The sequence below is a fragment of the Corapipo altera genome, unplaced genomic scaffold, assembly GCF_003945725.1.
Source record: "Corapipo altera isolate COAL_440 unplaced genomic scaffold, ASM394572v1 55, whole genome shotgun sequence".
In the NCBI taxonomy this organism is placed as follows: domain Eukaryota; kingdom Metazoa; phylum Chordata; class Aves; order Passeriformes; family Pipridae; genus Corapipo; species Corapipo altera.
This window is the reverse complement of record NW_020884882.1, coordinates 1,273,528-1,293,122: the sequence shown is the minus strand read 5'-3', so window position 1 is coordinate 1,293,122 and position 19,595 is coordinate 1,273,528. Positions and strand designations below refer to the sequence as shown.

At 43.5% G+C, this 19,595-nt stretch overlaps 1 protein-coding gene across 2 annotated transcripts in view; it reads left to right on the top strand.

Moving 5' to 3' along the window:
• Nucleotides 1-2,704: 2,704 nt before the first annotated feature.
• The window catches only part of LOC113945656 (high mobility group protein HMGI-C-like), a 61,602-nt gene continuing 44,711 nt past the window's right edge, over nucleotides 2,705-19,595 (top strand). Inside the window, exon 1 of one of the 2 annotated variants that reach the window (XM_027640067.1) lies at nucleotides 2,705-2,841. In XM_027640067.1, coding sequence (XP_027495868.1) covers nucleotides 2,764-2,841 — 78 coding nt within the window. In that variant the 5' untranslated portion in view covers nucleotides 2,705-2,763. Of the gene's footprint in view, nucleotides 2,842-13,699; nucleotides 13,751-19,595 lie in introns of those variants that run through there. The other variant, XM_027640066.1, reaches the window with a different exon arrangement.

Sequence of the window (19,595 nt, the reverse complement as noted above, 5' to 3'; positions counted from 1 at the left end):
CCTGCTGTGTTTCCATCTTTGCTCTTCTGCTCTCCTCGTTCTCTCCTGTACCTCTCAATTTTTCTCTCTGCCTTTGTCTCCTGCTGCTTCATTCTTCTGTCTCCCAAGGGCCGCTTTCCCAAGAGAAGCTAAGTCGAATTGATCTGCCATTTAATTGCCTGATGTGTTCATTGCCTGTGCCTGCTGTTTGCAAATAGGCCTGCCGGGAAGTCCCTGGGGGAGGCGAGGTTGTGTGGCAATGGGGGAGGCGGGTGGATGGGCTGGCAGCCTCTCAGCCAGAAGGAGCTTCCTCGGAAACAAAACACCTGCCAGTAACACCTGTGCTCGTAAATGTTTGCTGCCATCCTTGGTCAGGCCCCAGCACTCGGAGAATGAACGTATCTATTCCATGGCATCAAACCAAGGCAGCTTCCTGGCTCGTGTGGGAGCTTCTTAGAGGGAGCAGGTGGGGCAGTGCAAGCCCAGAGTCACACACTCTGTAGCTACGGGTACGAGCAAACTGTGTGTGAGTCCTCCTGGCAGCTCCATTGTTTCTGCTCCAGTGGGTCATGTCACTGCACCTCCCCATGGGATAGTGAATTCCACAGAGGTGTGGATGAGGGAGGCCTATGACTTTGTGTTGTTCTGAAACCTTTCCCTACAGAATTTCAAAGGACTTGGTCAGAATACCCAGCTCCAGCCCTCCTGGTCTCCCATGCAGGCAAGTAAGGCTCCCTCTTCACCATCTGACAGGAGCCAGGAAGTCATCGACTCATCCAAGGTCATTGCAATGATTTCTAGTTGCAGTTAAAATGAAATCACTGTCTTCTGCTACTAGACTGCAGACTCAGTCTTTGTTTCCCAAGGGATCTGAAGAGGGACTATGGTATGAATAGTAGCAGACCCATTTAAGCAGACCCATTGTCTTTCCACAAATCCCAACTATGAATTCAGCTAGTTTGGATTTAACACCACAAAGTTGATTAAAGAATATAAAAAAAATTTAAACATCAAGACAGTTGGTTTTGCCAAGAAGACAAAAATAAGGGGGTTTGCACTGATCCTAGTGATGTTATTATCTTTTCCCATATTTGTCCACATCAACCTAACCTGGAAAATTGTGAGCACCATCCATCTACAAACACCCTGGAGGCTTCAGTTCACCTCAGTGTAACAGCTGGATGGAAGCCCTAGGCTCCTAAGGCTTTGCCAATGAAGGACTTTTTCTCTCTGCAAACACCCCATGTGACTTCTTAAGCTTTAGGCAGCAAAGTGTTCATGGAAGAGCAGGCCATTCCCTAGCACCCATCACACTGATTTCTTCTGCTTTTCTAACCACAGTCCATGCTGACCCTTGTTAAGGGAATAGGAGCAGATTACGGTGTGTGTGTGTATGGAGGAGAGTATTATGTCTGCTTCACCTGAGCAGACACTAGAAATGAAGGAATAAGTTAAACCAGAATAATAATACGTAAGAAACACAGAGCCAATCTGAATTAACCACAGCAAGAGCTGGCCAGTTGTCTTTATTGCTTTTGTGAAGCAATTTCACTATTTGCTCTGCACCATCTAGTTAATGGCATGGCAGAGGTACTCAGTTCATATGAGATGGGGCTTTCTGGTGGCCAGGGCTGCACACACAAATCCATAGCCTTGTATTGTTTCTGCTGGGGTTTAGGTGTATGTATTCAACAGAAGAAATATTATCCATCTGTTTTTACTATCTTCCTTTCTCAGACTTCCCTTCTGTCCTTAAAGGCCTTGAGATTTCTCTGGTTTATTCCCTTGTTCTCTCAGCATTCGTTAAGTCAGCAAGCTCTCTGAGAAAGAGCCTAGTTTTTCATTCTGCATGTCAAGTGGGGCCCTGGTCCTGTTTGGATCCTGGAACTGCTACTGATCATCTCCAAATGTGCACGTGCTGCACAGGAGGGAGCACGGGATGGCTGTGCTGGGATGTGTCTGTGAGCTGTGCCCGTGCAGGCAGGAGTCAGGATGTACACTTGGTTCCAGGCAAAGTCATAGGATCCCTTGTCTTTTTTCTCCTTATACTGACAATTACATTAGGAGAAAAGATAATGTGTGGCATAGACTGAGGCTGACTTAGGAGGTGCATCTCAGGGGTGGTTCTGAGGCTGATGATGAAACACAGAGCTACCTCCCTCTTCCTAAGAGCTGGGATAGCAGGATGGCTGCATATGTCCAGCAGCACAGAGCTGGCCAGCCCCTTCCTCCCAGCTCTTCTTGCTTCTGACTTTGAGCTTTTTGCACAGAATAATCTCCAGTTTAGTAAAGCACCCTGAGTCAAAAAAACATTTAAGCTTTTACCTCAGTCTCATTGAATCACTGGGATTTAAACACATGCTTAACCTTAATCATGTCCTTGAGTATTCTTCTGAACTGGGCCTTTTTACAAGGCTGTGAGTCCCAGGGAACTTGGGGACTAGCCTTCTTGCATGCTGCTCCTCATATACTATTGATGGAACAATCTGTTACTCATTAATGCTGCAGATTAAGCCATTTTGCCTGAGTCTGTTTTTTCAGTAGACATTTTAACTGCTCATCTTATGATATATTTATTTGATTTCCAGTGCCTAGTTACAATATGACAGCAAATCCAGAGTAGGTTTAATAACCATTTATTCTGTCTCCTCAGGCAGACATTGACTGCAGGAGGTGGCATGAACTCTGTGTTGGCATTGAGCTACAGCAGTGATGGACAAAATGACACGGGGACCCAGAATGAGAAATCTCCAGTGGGAAATTATCATCACATAAATGTGAAAGATGGGAATCACTTCCACTGGAATTTCAAGGACAGATTCCACAGACACTTGTCGGGAAGATTCAGGGCCCTTTCTGCTGGTGAGTGGACTGTTCTTTGTATCTTTCTGGAGAAGAAAGGGTACAATCTCAGGATTAAGGAAATTAGTTAATCACTGAATGAGAGCCCCAGCTGTAGAACAGATATTCCCTAGGGAGGCCAAATGATGTCCATGTGTATGTTACCCCAGATTTACTGGCCTGCCTGTCTGGGATGTAGCTTTGTGATTGATGAAGATGTGGAAAGGGTATTGGACACCATGGAGGTGACAGCTTTGGTGGAGGCTGTTTGTTCTTCCTCCTCCTTGTGGGGATGAGGGGTTTTTGGAGCATTACCAACAAATCAGTCCCTCTTGTGAGGCACTTCCACACTTGTCACTCCACACTTGTCACTGTGTTGGTCATGGTGTCGTTCCTTTTCATGCCCTGAAGGAAGCTGGGAGGGTTTCCTTTGGCAGATGCTTTTCATGCTCCCTGGAGAGCAGTGACCCTTTGGTGCATGTGTATACAGCTCACCACCCACTTCTGTGTGATCTGGGTATTTGTCAAGGGAACTCTTGAAAAGTGTGTTATTCATACTAGACCAAGGTCTGCAAGGCCAGGGGATTGCTGGCTACCAAAGAACCCTTTGCTGAACTGAAAGATGTCTGTACAGTTGGTGCAGAGGAGTTCTGCTGCTGGACAAAGACTAGTGGGACACAGGAGGGCCTTTAAAACAGGTTTGCTGAGAGGTCACAAGAAAAACTGAACAACATAAGCAAATTCACCATGGGAGCATGTCTTGATATTAAAGCTTTTCTTGGGGCCTGGTTTTGTACATCACTGTGAAAGGACAGTATTCCTCAGTCCTTTCCATGTCCTAGTGCATTCAGAGCCGGTGCCTGTGAGCCAGGGGACTCTGCCAGTCCCATTGCAATGGCTGCCCTGTCCAGAAATCTCTCCTGTGAGGTATTTAAAGCAGCCATACAGCCATTAATCCAACTGCAAATCCCTCAGTGCAGTGCATGCCAAGAGAGCCTCTTTCCAGGCAGGCATGTCCCTGATTATAATCAGCAGAGAGGATACAGGACATCCTGGGAGCAGCGATGGATACAACCTTGCCGTCGATCACAGATGGCAAGGGCTACCAGTCACCACTGTGGCTCAGGCAAAAGCCATCCCTCTGGATGCCCAGGAGCTGTTACTGGAACAGCTGCTCTGGGCACTGTGTGAGAGGAAGGGCCAGAGACGTTTCAAGTGTTTTATCATGCTCTCCTCATGCCTGTCCCCCGTGGAGACACAGCCCTGACAGCTTTGTACTCGTTGTCTCACAGGGAGGAGGTTAACAATAGGAAGGTGGCTGTTTGCAAGGGCTCAAGAATTAATTAGTGGGTTTCTTAGCACTGTTTAGATGCTAAAAGAAATTAAGGCTAGAGCAAGAGCTGCCTCATGAAAGGACCATTAACTATTTCGATAAGCACTGGTACTATGTACTCTTAATATTTTTTCTCTACTGAGAATTGCAAAGATATAGGAAGGAATGAAGAATTCAGTCTTCATCAGTGATTCCTTGATTGTGTTGTAAGATAAAAACTAGAGATACAAAACTGGCCCACTGCAAGTTCCTCTTCACTTTGCTTTAGTTATGATGTTGATTTTGCTTCATCTAACTCTGAGGCTGACTGGGAGACTGTTTCAGCACCAAATATTGTTACCCTGGTGTTTATGGTACAGAAGGCTTTAGGAGACAGGCACTATGAAATTTTGCATTCCCCTTCATTTGGTTTGAGTCTGTGATGGCCACAAAAAATCCAGCAGCTTTTGATCCTGAATGAAGATGAGAAGAGTTTATGTGCCACTTTGCTCTGTGTCTTAAGATATCCAAAATTACAGTGTTGTGAGCTGTGATTTGGATTTCTGGCAGCACAACACATGAATTAGATAACTTGTTCTTCTTCCTAATACAATTAGATAATTTTGTGCTGTTTCACCAACCTCTTCCTGTGTGACTTGGGTGATGAGTCTGTGTGTCTGGGACAGGTTTAATGCCTACCCACCCACAGGTTCCTCTTAAGCTGTCATTCTACACTGTCATTTTATCAGAGTTCCCACCTGAGACTGTGAGTGCATTGGAGCACACTCAGTCTGACTTCCAGCTTAAACTGCTTCCAGCATTGCTGCTTTCCCTGATTTTTTATGCTAATTTACAGGTGATCTCACAACTGTTTGAGGAGACTAAAAGGAGGCTGGAAGAGCAGCTGGCCCTGAGCTATTATGTTTAACCTTAAGAGAAGCTGACTGAAAAACCTGCTTTTACAGTGAGGGCAGGATGTTTTACCAAAGACAAGAGCTGGTCCCATGCTGTCAGCTCCCAAACAACTGAAACTCTGTGCTTAACACTGCAGGGAGAAGGGGAAGGATATTTCCTTTGGCCTGCCTGTGTTGCCATTTCAGCACATCCAAAAGTCACGTCTGCAGGTGACCTCCCAAATCCTCAATATGCAAAATTTAGAAGCAATAATTTGCTAAACTCTGTTTTCCTGAAGGTCATGTGGTTCTCAAAGCAGAAGTATCACTGAGAGATACAGTTCTAATTGTACATGAAGGTAGTCTGATTAATTAAATTTAAATGAGTCTTCCAATTTAAAAAGCAATAGTAGTCCTTCATAGTTGGACTGCATAATTTTCTATGCCCTGTAATGATTCTGCTCTGTAATTTTCACTTTCCCTGAGGATTAGCCTGGCTGATTTGGAGGACTTCACACTGGGGGCAGGTGGGGAATTACCCTGGCTGCAGAATGGAGCTGTGCTCTAGTGCCCTTTCTTGCTTTTCCAGGAAGGATCAGCTGTGGCAGAGCCTTTGCCAGGACACAGTCTCTCACATTTTGCCACAGCACTGAACAGCCCTTCTCTTTTTACAGGAATATCCTGTTGTCTGGGAACACGGACTGTGTTGCACTTAATTTTGTGTCTAAGGCCAAAGTACTATGGAAAATTTTCCAAATAGGCCTAAGGTGATGTAGCTGCATCCACTCTGCTGCTGTACCACATTGTTCTGTGAGCAGACATCCCTGTTCTCTGGGGGTGCATGTGGGCTGGAGCTCAGAAACAAGGTATATAATGCCAGTTTGTTTGAGAAGGAGCTGTAACACGTAGCATTGTTTCCATTGCTGAGATGCTTATTAACAAGGATAAAAATCTACCATCTCTTTTTGATCTTTTTCCTCCACAGATAGCTTGAAATTATCTTTTCCAAGTACTTTCCAAGGAACTCACCCCTCTTCTCCCTGAAGAATCTCTTACTCTGATTACCTGTTGTAATGGAGGCTCTGTATGGTACTGCCTTCAAAGACCACTCAGTAGTTTCAGACACCACAGTTCTCTGTAGGCAGTGTTAGCTGCTGCTGTCCTTGAGAGAGCAGTTCAAAGCCACAGATTTGGTGTCTACAGCAGCACCTGACCTGAGACCAGGTTATGTCAGAGCCTGTCTTTCATGCCTCACATTTCCCTCCTGCTTAGAACTGACAGCAGGCTGTTACCAAAGCATCTTTCTGGAGCCCTCACAGTTCTGCTCCTCACTTTTACCATAAAATTTTGATTTTTAAACAATGCAACATTTACTCACCTGTAGGCTCTGTATTAGCGGGGAGTCTGAATGACATAAGGTACACTGGGACTACCTAATGGAGGTTTAGACTAGAAAGAAGTTGAATATACTCATATATATGGTTTATAACCTCAAAAGCAACCCATGCATTTTCACTGTAACCAGAATTTCAATTATTTGACCAGACATTCTGATTTCTGACCCAATTTCCAGATCTAAGATTTGTCTATTCTGGACAAATAACCAGAATTCTCACAAGTTGGGTATTCATACAAGTAGTTATAGTTCATACATGAGGCTAATTACAATCGGTAGTTTTGTTTCAAAGTGGAACAAAGGAATGAACCTCTTTGATATCACTGGAAAATTCCTATCTTGCAGTTCTCTTCAAGTATTAAATTAATTTTATTTGGCTTTACATTGAGTATAACCATTTGGTGACCTCTTTCATTTCTATCACTCATTCCAAGGGGCAGTCCTTGGAGATCTTTTCCAACCTTAATGATTCTGAGATGGGAGCCCTACACAACTGCTAAAGTTGAATTTACAGCTGTACAATATCATCCTAAATTATAACACCTGCGAAGCTAATTTTGGGGTATTACAACCAGTAAATCCACCTGACTTTCCACGGTTGCTGAAGTTGTTATTTAGGCTGTATCCTAATGTTTCTGCTCCCCCAGTGACCTTTTGCTAACCAGTCTCTGTGGTTATTTAAAGAGTTCCAGAGTCTAAGTTTTACAGAACTGTAGTGCATGGCAAGTATACCAGACTGACAGACAATTAAATGAGGCCTCTCTTTAATCTGGACAGGTACAGTATAAGCAAACTACATGAATTCCTTCTCCCCTCACAGGACTGAACCAGATGGATCTCTGTGGAGGCAGCTCAGATATCTCATCCCTTACGGTCAATTTAAAGCAGTAGCCTGAATGTCCACAAATTTGGAAGTATGAGCTGTTTTCTTTAGTGGTGTAGGCAGCTATCCAGTAGAAGGTGGACTGAGACCATCAGCCAGTTTCAGGTAATAAATGTCTATCAAGCCTTCAGTCCAACACTCATTTCTGTCAGCTTAAAATCAGGGGCACACATGCAAAGCCTTGGTACCACAGTCCTCTGAGGTTTGTCTCACAGCCAGCCTTGAGGCTTTTACAGAGCTCCCTAATCGTCTTTTCCTGTCTTGGAAATCTCTATTTCTGCTAATTAGCCAACTACTGGAAAACATGGCTAGACACTGCTATTGGCAGAATTAGCCTGGCTTTCCCCAATCTGTCATTGTCCTGCATGGCTCTAGAGATGGCAATTTGCTGCTGCCGGCTTATGTGTTAGTGAGACACTGAGGAACTTACAGCTCATCTTTTATATACTTGGAAAGGACTGTCAAGATGATGCAGTGTTGTCTCTCACTCCCCCTTCTCTTATTTTATGTAGAATTAGAGCCCACGAATGTGAGGTAAACCAGCCATGGCTGCAGTCAAGGCATTGTGCAAGTTTTCCTCCCACAGCAGCGCTGCTGCAACTCAGTCTAGTTGGTTTTTTTTTTCAAATGTGGCCTCCCACACATTTTGTGCTAAAGTCCCTTTTCCAAACTGTTTTTTAAACATCTTCTTTTTGGTTCTGACATGTGACAGCACCTGAGATGTGCTCTCACAGGCACGCTCGGTTAATACTTGAGCATTCCAGGTTACTAGTCATCTTTGGGAATGCATTTCTGCACCTCCTCATTCCTATACCTGGACCTTTGCTAAAAGATAGTTATAACCCCAACAGAGTGTGTAACAGCAACTCTCAACTTGGTTTATTGAGCCAGGATGGCAGACTGAACTAAGGAGCCTGGTTTATACTTACAGTGAAGGCAAAAGAGATAATTAGCTGAGGACAGAACAGGCAGTCTTTGCTCTTGGACTGTCTTACTTATGAGTGACCTGCCATTGGACATTGGTCCCTTCTCTCTGCCTGCTTGGGACACATCACCTGCAGAAGGAGATCACAGAGAGGTAATCTGAAAGCAGCAACAAGCAAGTATTTCAAAGCTCCTTGTTGAAGCGACCTTGCTGCACACTAAGATGTACCAAAAGATATGGACTAAAGCAACAGGATGGTTACAGGTATCTCATTGCTCTTTGTCTAGTCAAGCCTTGTAATTCTTCTTTGTTAACTAACTATAACCAGATAAAGTATGAGGACCTCTGTGAAAAGCAGCTGCTGTAGCAGACAAGATGACTTATGAGGGCATAGTTTCAGCAGCGTTTATTGAAGACATACTTTTTTGCATTGTTCTGAAGTGAAACATGAAAGCTACAACATCATTCTTCTGGTTTGATAAAACTGCAGGCATGGTGACAGCTCCATGTAATAGTGATCACTGAACACCTTGTTAGTCCTCAGAGACCCGTGCAGAATTAAAGTTGTGTTTTACCAGGCGATACACACACAGGCAGCGGCGTGAACAACTTCCAAGGTAATAGTTGTATTGCTAGCACTGGCTTTAAATGTTCAGGGAATTGTGTATCTCTATTTAGGTATATACTGGGTATCTATCACTGTGGCATTTCTGGAATTGCAGTCTGTGTTAATCAGGAGGCCATTATTAAACAGCCACAAATCACCGCCACAAGTAAGCAACGTTTCACTCAGCTTTGCTTCCCTCAGTTTCCTGTATTTACCTAGATATGAAGCTGAAGTCTGAAGCTGCACAGACAGGCAGAGGTATCTAGCATAGAATCACAAGCAGGAACTAAACATGTCATTTCAATATCTAAGGACTACCACTTCCTCAGCAGCACAGGGAGAGATTGAGAGAGCAGCAGCAAACGGGAGAGAGAGATGAAAGGACGGGAAAGGGAAAAAACTAAGGAGGGGTACCAGTTAAAAGAGAATAGATAATCACCTAGAGGAAGGAGCAAAACAGAAGCATGAATGTTTAAATGAGGCAGGGAGAGAAAGATGGATGAAGAAGGATTAGAAGGTGAAAAATGGGAATGGAGAATTTCCAGAGGTAAAGTTGAAATAGAAAAGCATACAACAAAAGGGGAGCTTCATTAAAAAGAAAGAAGGGAATTATCACAAGGCAGGCACAGGAATGAGCATCTGCTGTAAAGAAAGCACAGGACTGGAATATTGCAAAGAGAACAGCGAGGTCACCCATGGCCAGCAATTTGCACTGTTTCTCATTAATGCTGAGATGCTAATGGCTACCTTCTCCAAACCTCCTCTTTCCTGGGGTACCCTTTCTTTTTGAAATGTTCCACTTCAAATACAAAATTGAGGTAGTTTCACCAACAGGGGCTCCATCCCTCCTGTGTTGAGCTTTCAGGTTGAGTTGGCTGTTCCAGACAAGTCTGAGTCTTTATCAGTCAACACCAGGCTCTTCCTTTAATGTATGTTACCTGCTTTCCTATTATTTTTATTGCTATTATTATTTTGACTACCACTTTGTTCCTAAAGTTCATTCAGACCTCGATCATGGTCAAATTCAACTGTGATAATCATTATTTTAAAAAATCTTCAAATAGTAATAAGCAAAGGAAATAATGTTATCCCTCACACTAACAAAAAAAATTATTTGAAAAATGTGCTTTTCATCAGGAAACTTTCATTTACTGAAGCTGTTCCTGGAAATGTTTTAATCAACCAAAGAGGCAAGATGGACACATAGCAGTTCACTAAAGCTGAGCTTTATCTGGAAGACTCTGTTGTAGCAGTGTCAGACAATCATGCAGTCTGATGGCTACAGGTAAAAAGAAAACTAGGCTTGTACCACTTGAGAAGGATCATCTCTGATGGCACAGTGTTTCCTAATATACTGGAGGCATTGAAGGAAGAGTGCCTCCTATGGACTTCCTGCCTCCATAGCTCCAGGGGGTTTTGAGCAGCCACAAAGGGCTGTTTTGAAAGGCTGATCTGCCTCAGGCCTACAACCCTGTAAGATCTCAGCCACTGTGAAGGGCAGACCGAGCAGCTGTTTATGATGCCAGCAGACAGAGAGCCCTGAACCTGCAAAAATACACTTGTGCATGTATTTTAGCAGGAACATGCTCTCTGGGGTATGTGTTGTCCTGGGATTTGTATGTATGTCGCTGCTGTGTTTTCTAGTTAATTTTTCATGGTTGTTAGGCCTCTGCTCTTTTCAGTTCTTATTGTTCCTCCCGAAGACAGCCAAACAAGGCCTTGGGTTCAGCTTTCTGAATCAGCCTCCACAAACTTGACTAGCCAGATCTCCACAGGGAACAAAGTCACATAGATTTCTGTGACAAACCCCATTGATCTGACAGGGGCTGAGATAAATCTGCCTCAAAAAGTTAAAGCAATAGAAATCCGGATCCGCAATGCAAGATTTCAGTGACAAAAACAGGGAGCTGACAGGGACTCAGACAAATCCATCCATGCTGAGTGACTGTGCATTCGTTCCATACACAACTGCCTGCTTAAAGAGATAGTGATGAGAGATCCCCACACAGCATCTAACATGGCATCAGCATTTGTTAGGAGATTAGTGTCAGGAGGGAAAAACACCCAATTAAAGAGGTATTACTCTGCCATTGGGGGATTGGGAGTAAGTAGCAATAATCATGCCAGCCACTGCCACAATAACACTGCTCTGAAGGAAAACATGGAATGCAAAAGAGTTTGAAGAAGAAAGAGAAAGCAGAGTGTGTTCACAGGTTTGGAACTGTGGCAATGAAATAGCTCAAACAAAGATAACCAGCTCAGACTCCAATTTAAAAATTTATGGGATCAGGACAGAAGGCAGTCTACATAACAAAATGACAACTACATCATTCAAGGCCCACGTGGTCCTGTCCAGCTAGGAGAGTTCTAGTTTCTACAGCAGAAACAGTGACTGCAGGGGGATAGGAGCGGTGCTCAGTGTAGGCTATTGGTGCATTTATACTGCTGCAGCACAGACTGCTTAAAACATGAGAACATGAGAGCATGAGGAATGCCTTCCTGGAGCAGAGCACTGGGCCATCTGGTCAAGAGTTCTGTTACCCCTTAGCAAAAGGACACACTCTTCAGGGGGAGCCTATGAACTATGGCACTTGCTGCTGTTTCCCCACTGCCTTCAGAAATGTTGGATCAGTGGTGCTCATGGATTCATCCCTGCCCTGTTCTCAGTAGCCACTTGTGGTTCTGTTCTTGAATTTGTCTAATAACTTTTGAACCTGATGGTACCACATGCCTCCTTTGCAGGCTGGCTGGTGACTTTTGTTTTTTAAAAAAGGAAGGAAGGACTAAGAAGGGGATCTGTGGCTAGAGAAGTAGCCTCATGCTTAGAAACCTCTGACTCCCATTTCCTGCTATGTTGTAGGCAAGGTGCTAAAAGTGAGGCTTGTAGATTCTTAAAGATGACAATTTTCAGAAACAAACAGTGTCTAATTCCCATTGAAATCAATCAAAGGGAAATAGACTCCTCAGGGCTTTTCAATTTGGCAATTTGAATTGCAGTTATGCATTTCATAGTTAGAAAAGTGTATCAGCCAACTCTGCATCTGTAGGTTTCTTAAGGATCTTTAAAACCTTGCCTTTAGTCTCTGTGCCCTAACCTCCAAGTTCTGTGGAGAGGGTTAGAGCTGCCCACCTCAGGGAGATGTGATAAGGAGAAACACATCAGAGACCTTGAAGGTTCATCTGCTAAAGCAAAGGAAGGACTTGTGAGGGCCTGAACCATCTAATGAAGATTGAGAACTGTCAGAGGTTCGTGTTTGCCAGAGGCACTACACTGAAAATCAGCCAGCTGACCTTTCTACAGTCACACATGACACACATGCCAGTGTAACCACGGTGTAGTCAGAGGGGACAGGAGGTGTGGAGGTGAACAGTGAAATGCAGCCGCAGGGGATGCTGCAGAGATATCTCTCTCTCTCTCAATCTGAGTCTGAAATGTCCCAGCTGTGCTGAATCCACCCAATGACAGCTGCCTTGTGTGGGGTCACCTCCCCGTGCTCCCCAACTAAAGGGAGGTCACAAGTGCTATGTGGCCTTTACAAACTTCTGCAAGACCTACATCATCTCTGGTGTTAGTGCTGGCTGACCTGAGGCTTCTGAAGTGGAATGCAGGCCTGAGTCAGAAGTCTACCACGGTTGTCAAGGCACTAACCCCACATCCTCAGATGACAACAGTTGTCACAAAACTTGTCACTAACTAGAAAATCCCTGTTTGCACGTGCTTGCTGTGGAACATGACAGGGAGATGCTGCCTGTGTGGTGGTGGGAGCAGCTCCTGTTGGATTTCCTTCTGACTGCCCCTTCCAAAGCCATAGGCATTTGTCTTGCTTGCCTGCTTTCTCACTTGCTGTTCTATCTGCTAACAATTCCAACTGCCCATCTGGTTTCAAGTTGCTCATCAGTTTTCTTGCCTAGGAATGTGAAACAGCACTTCATGCGCTGAAGTAATTTTTCTGGAAGGGATAAAACACTGCTGCAGCCAGGTACTCTATTTACAGCTTTGAGCACAAACTCAGCATCCCATTGTTGTTACTGTAAGCACCAATCTCTCCATGTGAGCAAAATGAGAATGGCTTTGATGTGGGGATTTGCCTTTTAGGGAGCATACGGTATGGGTTAAGGCAGCATAACCCACAGACCAGAACACTCTTATGGGATGAGCAGCACACTTTTGGCTTGCCAGATACTGGCTGCGTCTGGGCCAAGTTGCTGAAAAAGCAATAGTTTTTCACTTTAGTCTTCCTGGCAGGTTTCAGTGCTAACTGCTTTAAACAACTTGGTGCCTTAGACCAAGACCTAATGACTGCAGAGAAATGTAATCGATGTAACCTGTGACTGAGAGGTGTGACCTCATGTCTCAGAAAGACTCCTTCAGCTGATATTACCCACAGGTGATTCCCCTTTGGGCCTAAAAGGCCCAGGCCTCTGATTTAGTATCTTAAGGAGATGGGTGTGATTTAGCTCTTAATAGCATCTATCTCTAATATACTTCTTTACAGCGTCATGTAATGGTCAGGAACATCCTGGAGCCGTTCTGATGCTGCCTCCCCTCCATAGGGAGGAGTCCTCCCATAGGAGGGCTGCCAAGCCACCCCACCTGCCTCCCGTGCTGGCCCTTTAAATGTGGCAAGTGCGAGGCAGCTGGAGGCCTTAAGGAGCCATTTGGCGCCATTTGCCTCCCGGCTCCTGTTTGCTTTGTGTCCCCTCCTGTGCTGGTAAGAAGTTTTAACTGCTCTGATACTCCTCCTCTACTCGCTCTGAAAGAGTTGGTGCTTTCTTTCTCCGGTGTCTTGTGCTTTTTGACTTGCGTCAGAAGTAATACAGAACAAACAAATGGATGCAGAGAGTGAAGCCCCAAAGTTTCCCCAGGCTGTAGTTTCCTGCGTTGTGCTGATGTGTGGTCTCCTAAGGCCGTGTGTGAGTATGTGTGTGCTTTAACCTGATCTCTAATCCCTCTCCTAGGACTAGAGGGATCTAGTTAATATTAAAAATGTTATTCTGGCAATATACCTGCCCCTTACCCTGGTTAAAGTGAAAAAACTTTTCATAAGACACCCAGTACTTGCTGCATTTACCATGTTCTGTATTAATTCAGAATGTTCTCCATGGTTGTATCATATTTGTCTTATATCACCAAGCTTCTAAATTTGTGATAACTGGCACTTCTGCAGTTATAGAAAATAACTGTTTTACAGTGTCAGGCACCCCAGCAGGAAAAAGCTCCAAGTTCTAGTCTTGGCTCCCTCTCAAGTGTTTCATCTTCTCCTCACTGTTTGATTTGTGGAGATGCCCGTACTCTTTCAGCTCTACAACACAGGTGCTCAGTGCCCTGAAAGGGCTGTGGGGTTCCTGAGCTGTGTAGAGCATCATTATTATGGCTATTTTTATAGATAAGAAAAAGCGTGTTTGCAGCAAACAACAAAAAAAGTATTTCCCAGCTTTGAATGTGATGTATAGAAAGACCTATATTGCTCAGCTATTATGGTACCTCATATCAGTGAAATATAGGGGTTTTCCTCAAGTTGTATCACAGCTGCAGAATCTGTTTCCTGAAATATTAGGTGTACCAGCCAGTTTGGATGTAAATAATAAGCATGTCCTTTGCTGGCTTTTTAGAGGCACAGGGAAAGCCATTTGTTCAAGCTCCATCTTGAACCTTCACCCTCGAGGAGTAGCTGTTGGGTGTCTCTGTGTGCCCTGGAAATTTAATTTATCTGTAAACAGGTTTCCTTTGCTCCACTTGGGACTGTTTTCTCAAGAGAGGTTAAGCTGTACTTCAGGTAGAACCGAGCACTGAGAATAGAAAACAATTTATAGAGAGTTTCATAGCGATATTAATCTGAGCAGGTGTCCGCATCAAAACACCTTAAGATAGGTCTCCTAAAATCCAGTTACTGACTTAAAATCTGTCATATTTATTAACACTTAAAGAAACTACAAAAGTGTAGGTATTTAGTTTATTGAGCATAATAGACATTCACACTCTCAGGGTTTTTTCCCCCATGCTTTTTTTTTCAATGCAGTATTCTAGAAATTTAATTTAAAATTAAGATTACTGTTTAATTACACAATCCAGATACTGGAGCTTTAAGTGAAAGGCTCAGATATGATTATGTTCCTGATAAAACAGGTGAGATTTGACAGTGCCATTTTAGGGCATTGGATTATTTTCTCATGCTCCTGTCCTCCCCAGTGAATTTATTGTAATTAAGAGCTAGTGCTGTGGGTGCACTGTTAGACTGGTATCACTGTTTAGCTGTACCCTAAAAACAAACACATGCAGAAACATATTATTCTGACTGGCAGGCGCTTTGGTCTGCGGGAGGGAGCAGATTTTTGGGGACAGCAGATGAGCTGTGTTATTTTAATGGAGTTGGGGTTTGCTCAGGCTCTGTAGTAAGAGGCTGGAGGCCACTGTCAAAAGCAGTATCCTCTCGTGCTCCAGAGGGATGGGATTTTGTGCAGGAAACACTGCCATTTTTGACAAGCAAAAGAAACTGTTCTTACCCCATTACAGATGGGCCTAGATATAAAGGACCTTCAGCAAGAAAAGGCATAAGCATCCAAGTGAAAAGATAGTTTTTTCACCTCACATGGAAGACCTACAACACTCAAGAACATGAGTTAATTGCAGAGTGGTCAAGAAATAAAGCCAATATGGCAATGTGTAGTACTGTGCAATCTGTGGTGTTCTCACTGCATCCACCCCCTTCCCTCAAGTCTGAGCACTGATCACAGCAAAGGACTTTCTTCTTTTTTTTTCTTTTTTGTTTTTTTTCCTTTGCTTATTCTATCAAACCTTCCATATCCCAAACCTCAGCACCACTGGAGCTGGTGAAAGGCATCAGTGCACACAGTCACAGGAGACACTTGGCAACATCACTCTAAGCTCAGTTACATGGGATGAAGAGACAAAAGTAAAAACTCAGGGGAGGAAAAGAATTGGATTTATTTTAGTCTCGTGGTGCTGGTATGGCTGTCAGTGTTTCTTGGAATGTGTACACATTAGAAGAGGTATTCTTTATAAATTTTTTATTGATCTTGTCTCAGTGACAGTGATTAATAGTATTTTCATCCAAAAATGTCACCTCTGCCAGCAAACCTGAATTTTCCCCTTTGCATGGTTCTATTCCTCCAATCTCTGGAGAGGATTGATAGGAGGGGAAAGTGAAGTTGAGGGGGAATATTCTCAAGGACCACACCATCACCATATGTGACTCCATTAACCCAACCAAGTTCCTTTATTATCACTTCTTATTGCAGTAGCATTTTGCATCTGCCAAGTGGGGGCATCTGTGTTAGATTTGTGTTTGAATGAGTGAAAGGGGTTTCTTATTTCAAAGATTTCAGTGCCTAACGAGCTGTGCACAGGAATTGTATCAGACTATATTCAAAGACTATTAGGGCTACATTGCTTGGAGACTGAAGTATTTTATAGCTTTTAGAGGAATGAATGTAAATGCTGTGTTTATTTCAGAAGGACTCTGCCAGATTTCCTTTCTTGTGCAGAGAGGCAATTAATTTCTAAACTAATCAAACAAAAGGTGATGCAGCAGCAATACATCACCTGCTACCTAGTGCTTGCCCCTCCTAATTTGTGTGTTGAAATGTAGTCTCTGCTGGTCTATCCCTTGGTATTAAAGCTGAGGAAAGCTGCAGTTCAGCAGTGGGTTTTAACTCAAAGCAGATTATTCATCAGAACTGGAAGATTTGTTTTCCTGTCACTTCCCAAAACTGGAAAAAACATACTATTTATTTATTTATTTTTTTTAAGTTCAAGCTCAGAGCTGTATGGTACTTAGCTGACTGCCTTCTTTATGGAACTTGAGGTAAACTGAAGTACCTAAATATCTTTGTGAGCTGTCTTAAACACCCACTGGAGAGGGAGAATAAACACAGTGTGTGTTACTGCTCTGCCTGGGAGGCTGCAGCTAAATCACTACCAAGGCTGAATGCTGTGAAGAATTAGGCTGGGTCTGGAGTGAGAGATTCTCCAAACACCATGTGGGATACCAAGAAAGGGAAACCAGCTGTTATCAAATGAAATTATTTCCCTCCAATTTCTCCTTTGGGGTAGGAAAAAACTTCCAGGAACAAAAGGAATTTGGCATTCTTTTGCCTCCAAACTGAGTGAATTTCTGGGATATTGGCTGAGAGAACCACTCAATAAATAAAATGATTGAAGATGAACTTGAGTGCTCTTTGCCATCAAAAAATGGGAATGTTATGTGGCTCCTTTTACCTGCTGCAGACACAGTTACTGCTGCGTGCCAGCAAGTGGGTAGTGCTGGATGTTATTAATAAGTTGAGAGGAGAATGTGCATATCCATCTCCTCCTGCCACATTCCATGAATGCTGCTTATGTACAGCTGGCTGGTTTGTCCCTGTTTTGCCTGTGGGTCTCAGCCAGCAATCTTCAGGTGCTGAGGTTGAAATTACCAGGCTGCATGCGAGGCTGTGTCCTCAGCAGAGATTTTTCTTGTTAACTCATGGTGAACTTGTGTTCCCTAGTAGGTGTGTCCACGTTTGTGTGGGTTCTCCATGAATGATTATATTTGTGTATCCCCCAAAGGATGTGTGTGTGTTGTGTTCGTGTAGGTGTGTAAAACTATGCTTTCCATTCCACACAAAAATATTTGCTTTAGATACAACTTCTGAGAGTGAAGAGGCAACACTGGAAATATTTGTGTAATAATTACTCATGGAAGGCCAGTACGTGAACATGTTGGAAATTAATGTGGTGGAATGTGTATGTGATTAGTCTGGATGCTGATGATATCTTGATGAATACTTTCCTTCACTTTAACTGATTCTTTTTCATGAGGAATATACAACAACACTGTAATGTTGAGTTAATGAAGGTTGGGTTTTATTTTGGAGGACATATATATAATTGCAGGGAAATAAAACATCTGTGCAATGTATATTGCATATCTGTATCTGTCCTTAATTGTTACAGTTTTTCCTCTTTGGATTTTCAGAGCTGGAGACTGTGGAGTGTTATTGAATCTTTATTGCTTCTGAGATCCTAGATTGATATTTGGAAATAGCGAGCTCATCACTGATATGATTTTGCTTTCTGTGCAATGCAGCTTTAAATTTCTAAAAAGTCAAGGCAGCATCTTAAAATAAGATGCGGGTGCAGACTCCACTTCCTGGAGCCTTCGCTTTTGTTCTTTCTCTTTTTTAGTCTAAAATAAGTCATTCGGAATAAAAGCCTATTTTTGTTCCTTGTGGGTGGAAAAAAAGCTTGGCTCCCTCGTTTCTCATCCTGTGCACATCAGTGTGATGTATGTACACCCAGTGTTAGTATCTGGGAGATACCAGATAAAGCCTTCAGTTACTTTGATCTACTAGTCATGTGTTAAAAGTAGGAATAAAAGTTGCTTTTTTAAATGCGGAGATTTTGAGATACTTGCAGCATTGTGCTTTCCACCCCTCAGCATTTTATAAATGTGGGAAGATAATGTGAAGGGATCACTCAAACCATTGCATGAAGGCCACCCTTGCTGTAGAAGGGTGTTTTTGTAACACGTGGACATGAAGCACAAGGGCTTAGGAAAGGTGTGCTGTGGCCAGCTGAGGGGGCAAGTGGAATTTCTGTAGTCCTGAGAAGTGATACTCAAATTACAGCAACAGAAAATAGAGCTTATGAGGTCACTTCTCCCTTTCTCTCTGCTCCCCAAGGCAGAGTTTGTGATACTTAAACCCTTTTTGACAGATGACTGTTTAGCCTGTTCAGAAAAACTCAAGTGATGGAGACTCCACAGCTCCTCAAGGCAATCTGTTCCAGTGCTCAGCTGTCCTAATCGTTATTCACATTTAATTTTTGGAGGACACCAAGGCTGACATAGCTTCCATGCAAAAGGAAAGGACTTTTAGAAAGTACAGGACCTTTAATTTCAGTGGGCTGTTTCTCCTGTCACGTGTAAGGGGTGGCCAGAGCAGCCGACACAGCTTGTGTGAAACAAGCACCCACCTTGCTCTTACGATAGTTGGAGGTCTTCTCAAAGATCACTTAAGTGTCTTTGGTGGACAGTGGCCATTTGGATTATTCAGGTGCTGGGCTAGAGTGAATACTTGCTCTTGTGCTGTTTAGCAAACCATTATTGGATATGTGAAATCTGAAGCAGATAAAACTACCCGAGACCATGTCTGTGTGCACTAGCAGTGATTTTGTTTATTTATTTATTATTTTTTTCCTAGATGCCTTAGGGTAGCTGAGATGCTCCTACTGCAACTGTTGTGCCCAGAGTCTGTCCCAAAACATTCTTTCTCGAGTGGCCTCACAGCTCTCCATAGTCAGTACCTTTGATTTTCTTGGTGGAGGAACATTGTATGTGGACATCTGTACCTTTTGCCCCTCATGTAGATCTGGAGTCGGGAGCAGCCCGGAGTTGTGTGCCAGCGCCCTCTCTGACAGGGAGCTGGTTTTGCTGATGGTTTCCTGGCATCTTGGACAAACAAGCCATTCTCAGCTCTCAGAACTTTATTGTCAGAATTTTATTGTCAAAATTTTAACTGGTGCCCGTTAAATTTCACTGTTGCGTTTGGTTTGGATCTGCTGCAAATTAAATCTGACTTCTGAACTGCTCTTTACAACACTGTCTGCTGGAAGGAGTCTGAGAGCACTACCTGAGCCAGGTCAGGTTGCTTTTCCTGAGCTCTCTTTGTGGCTGAAGCAGATAAAATCTTCCCTCTGCTCTCATCCTGTCAGGTGTTTCAGTGCACCCATAATATTTTAATTAAAATGGCATAATGG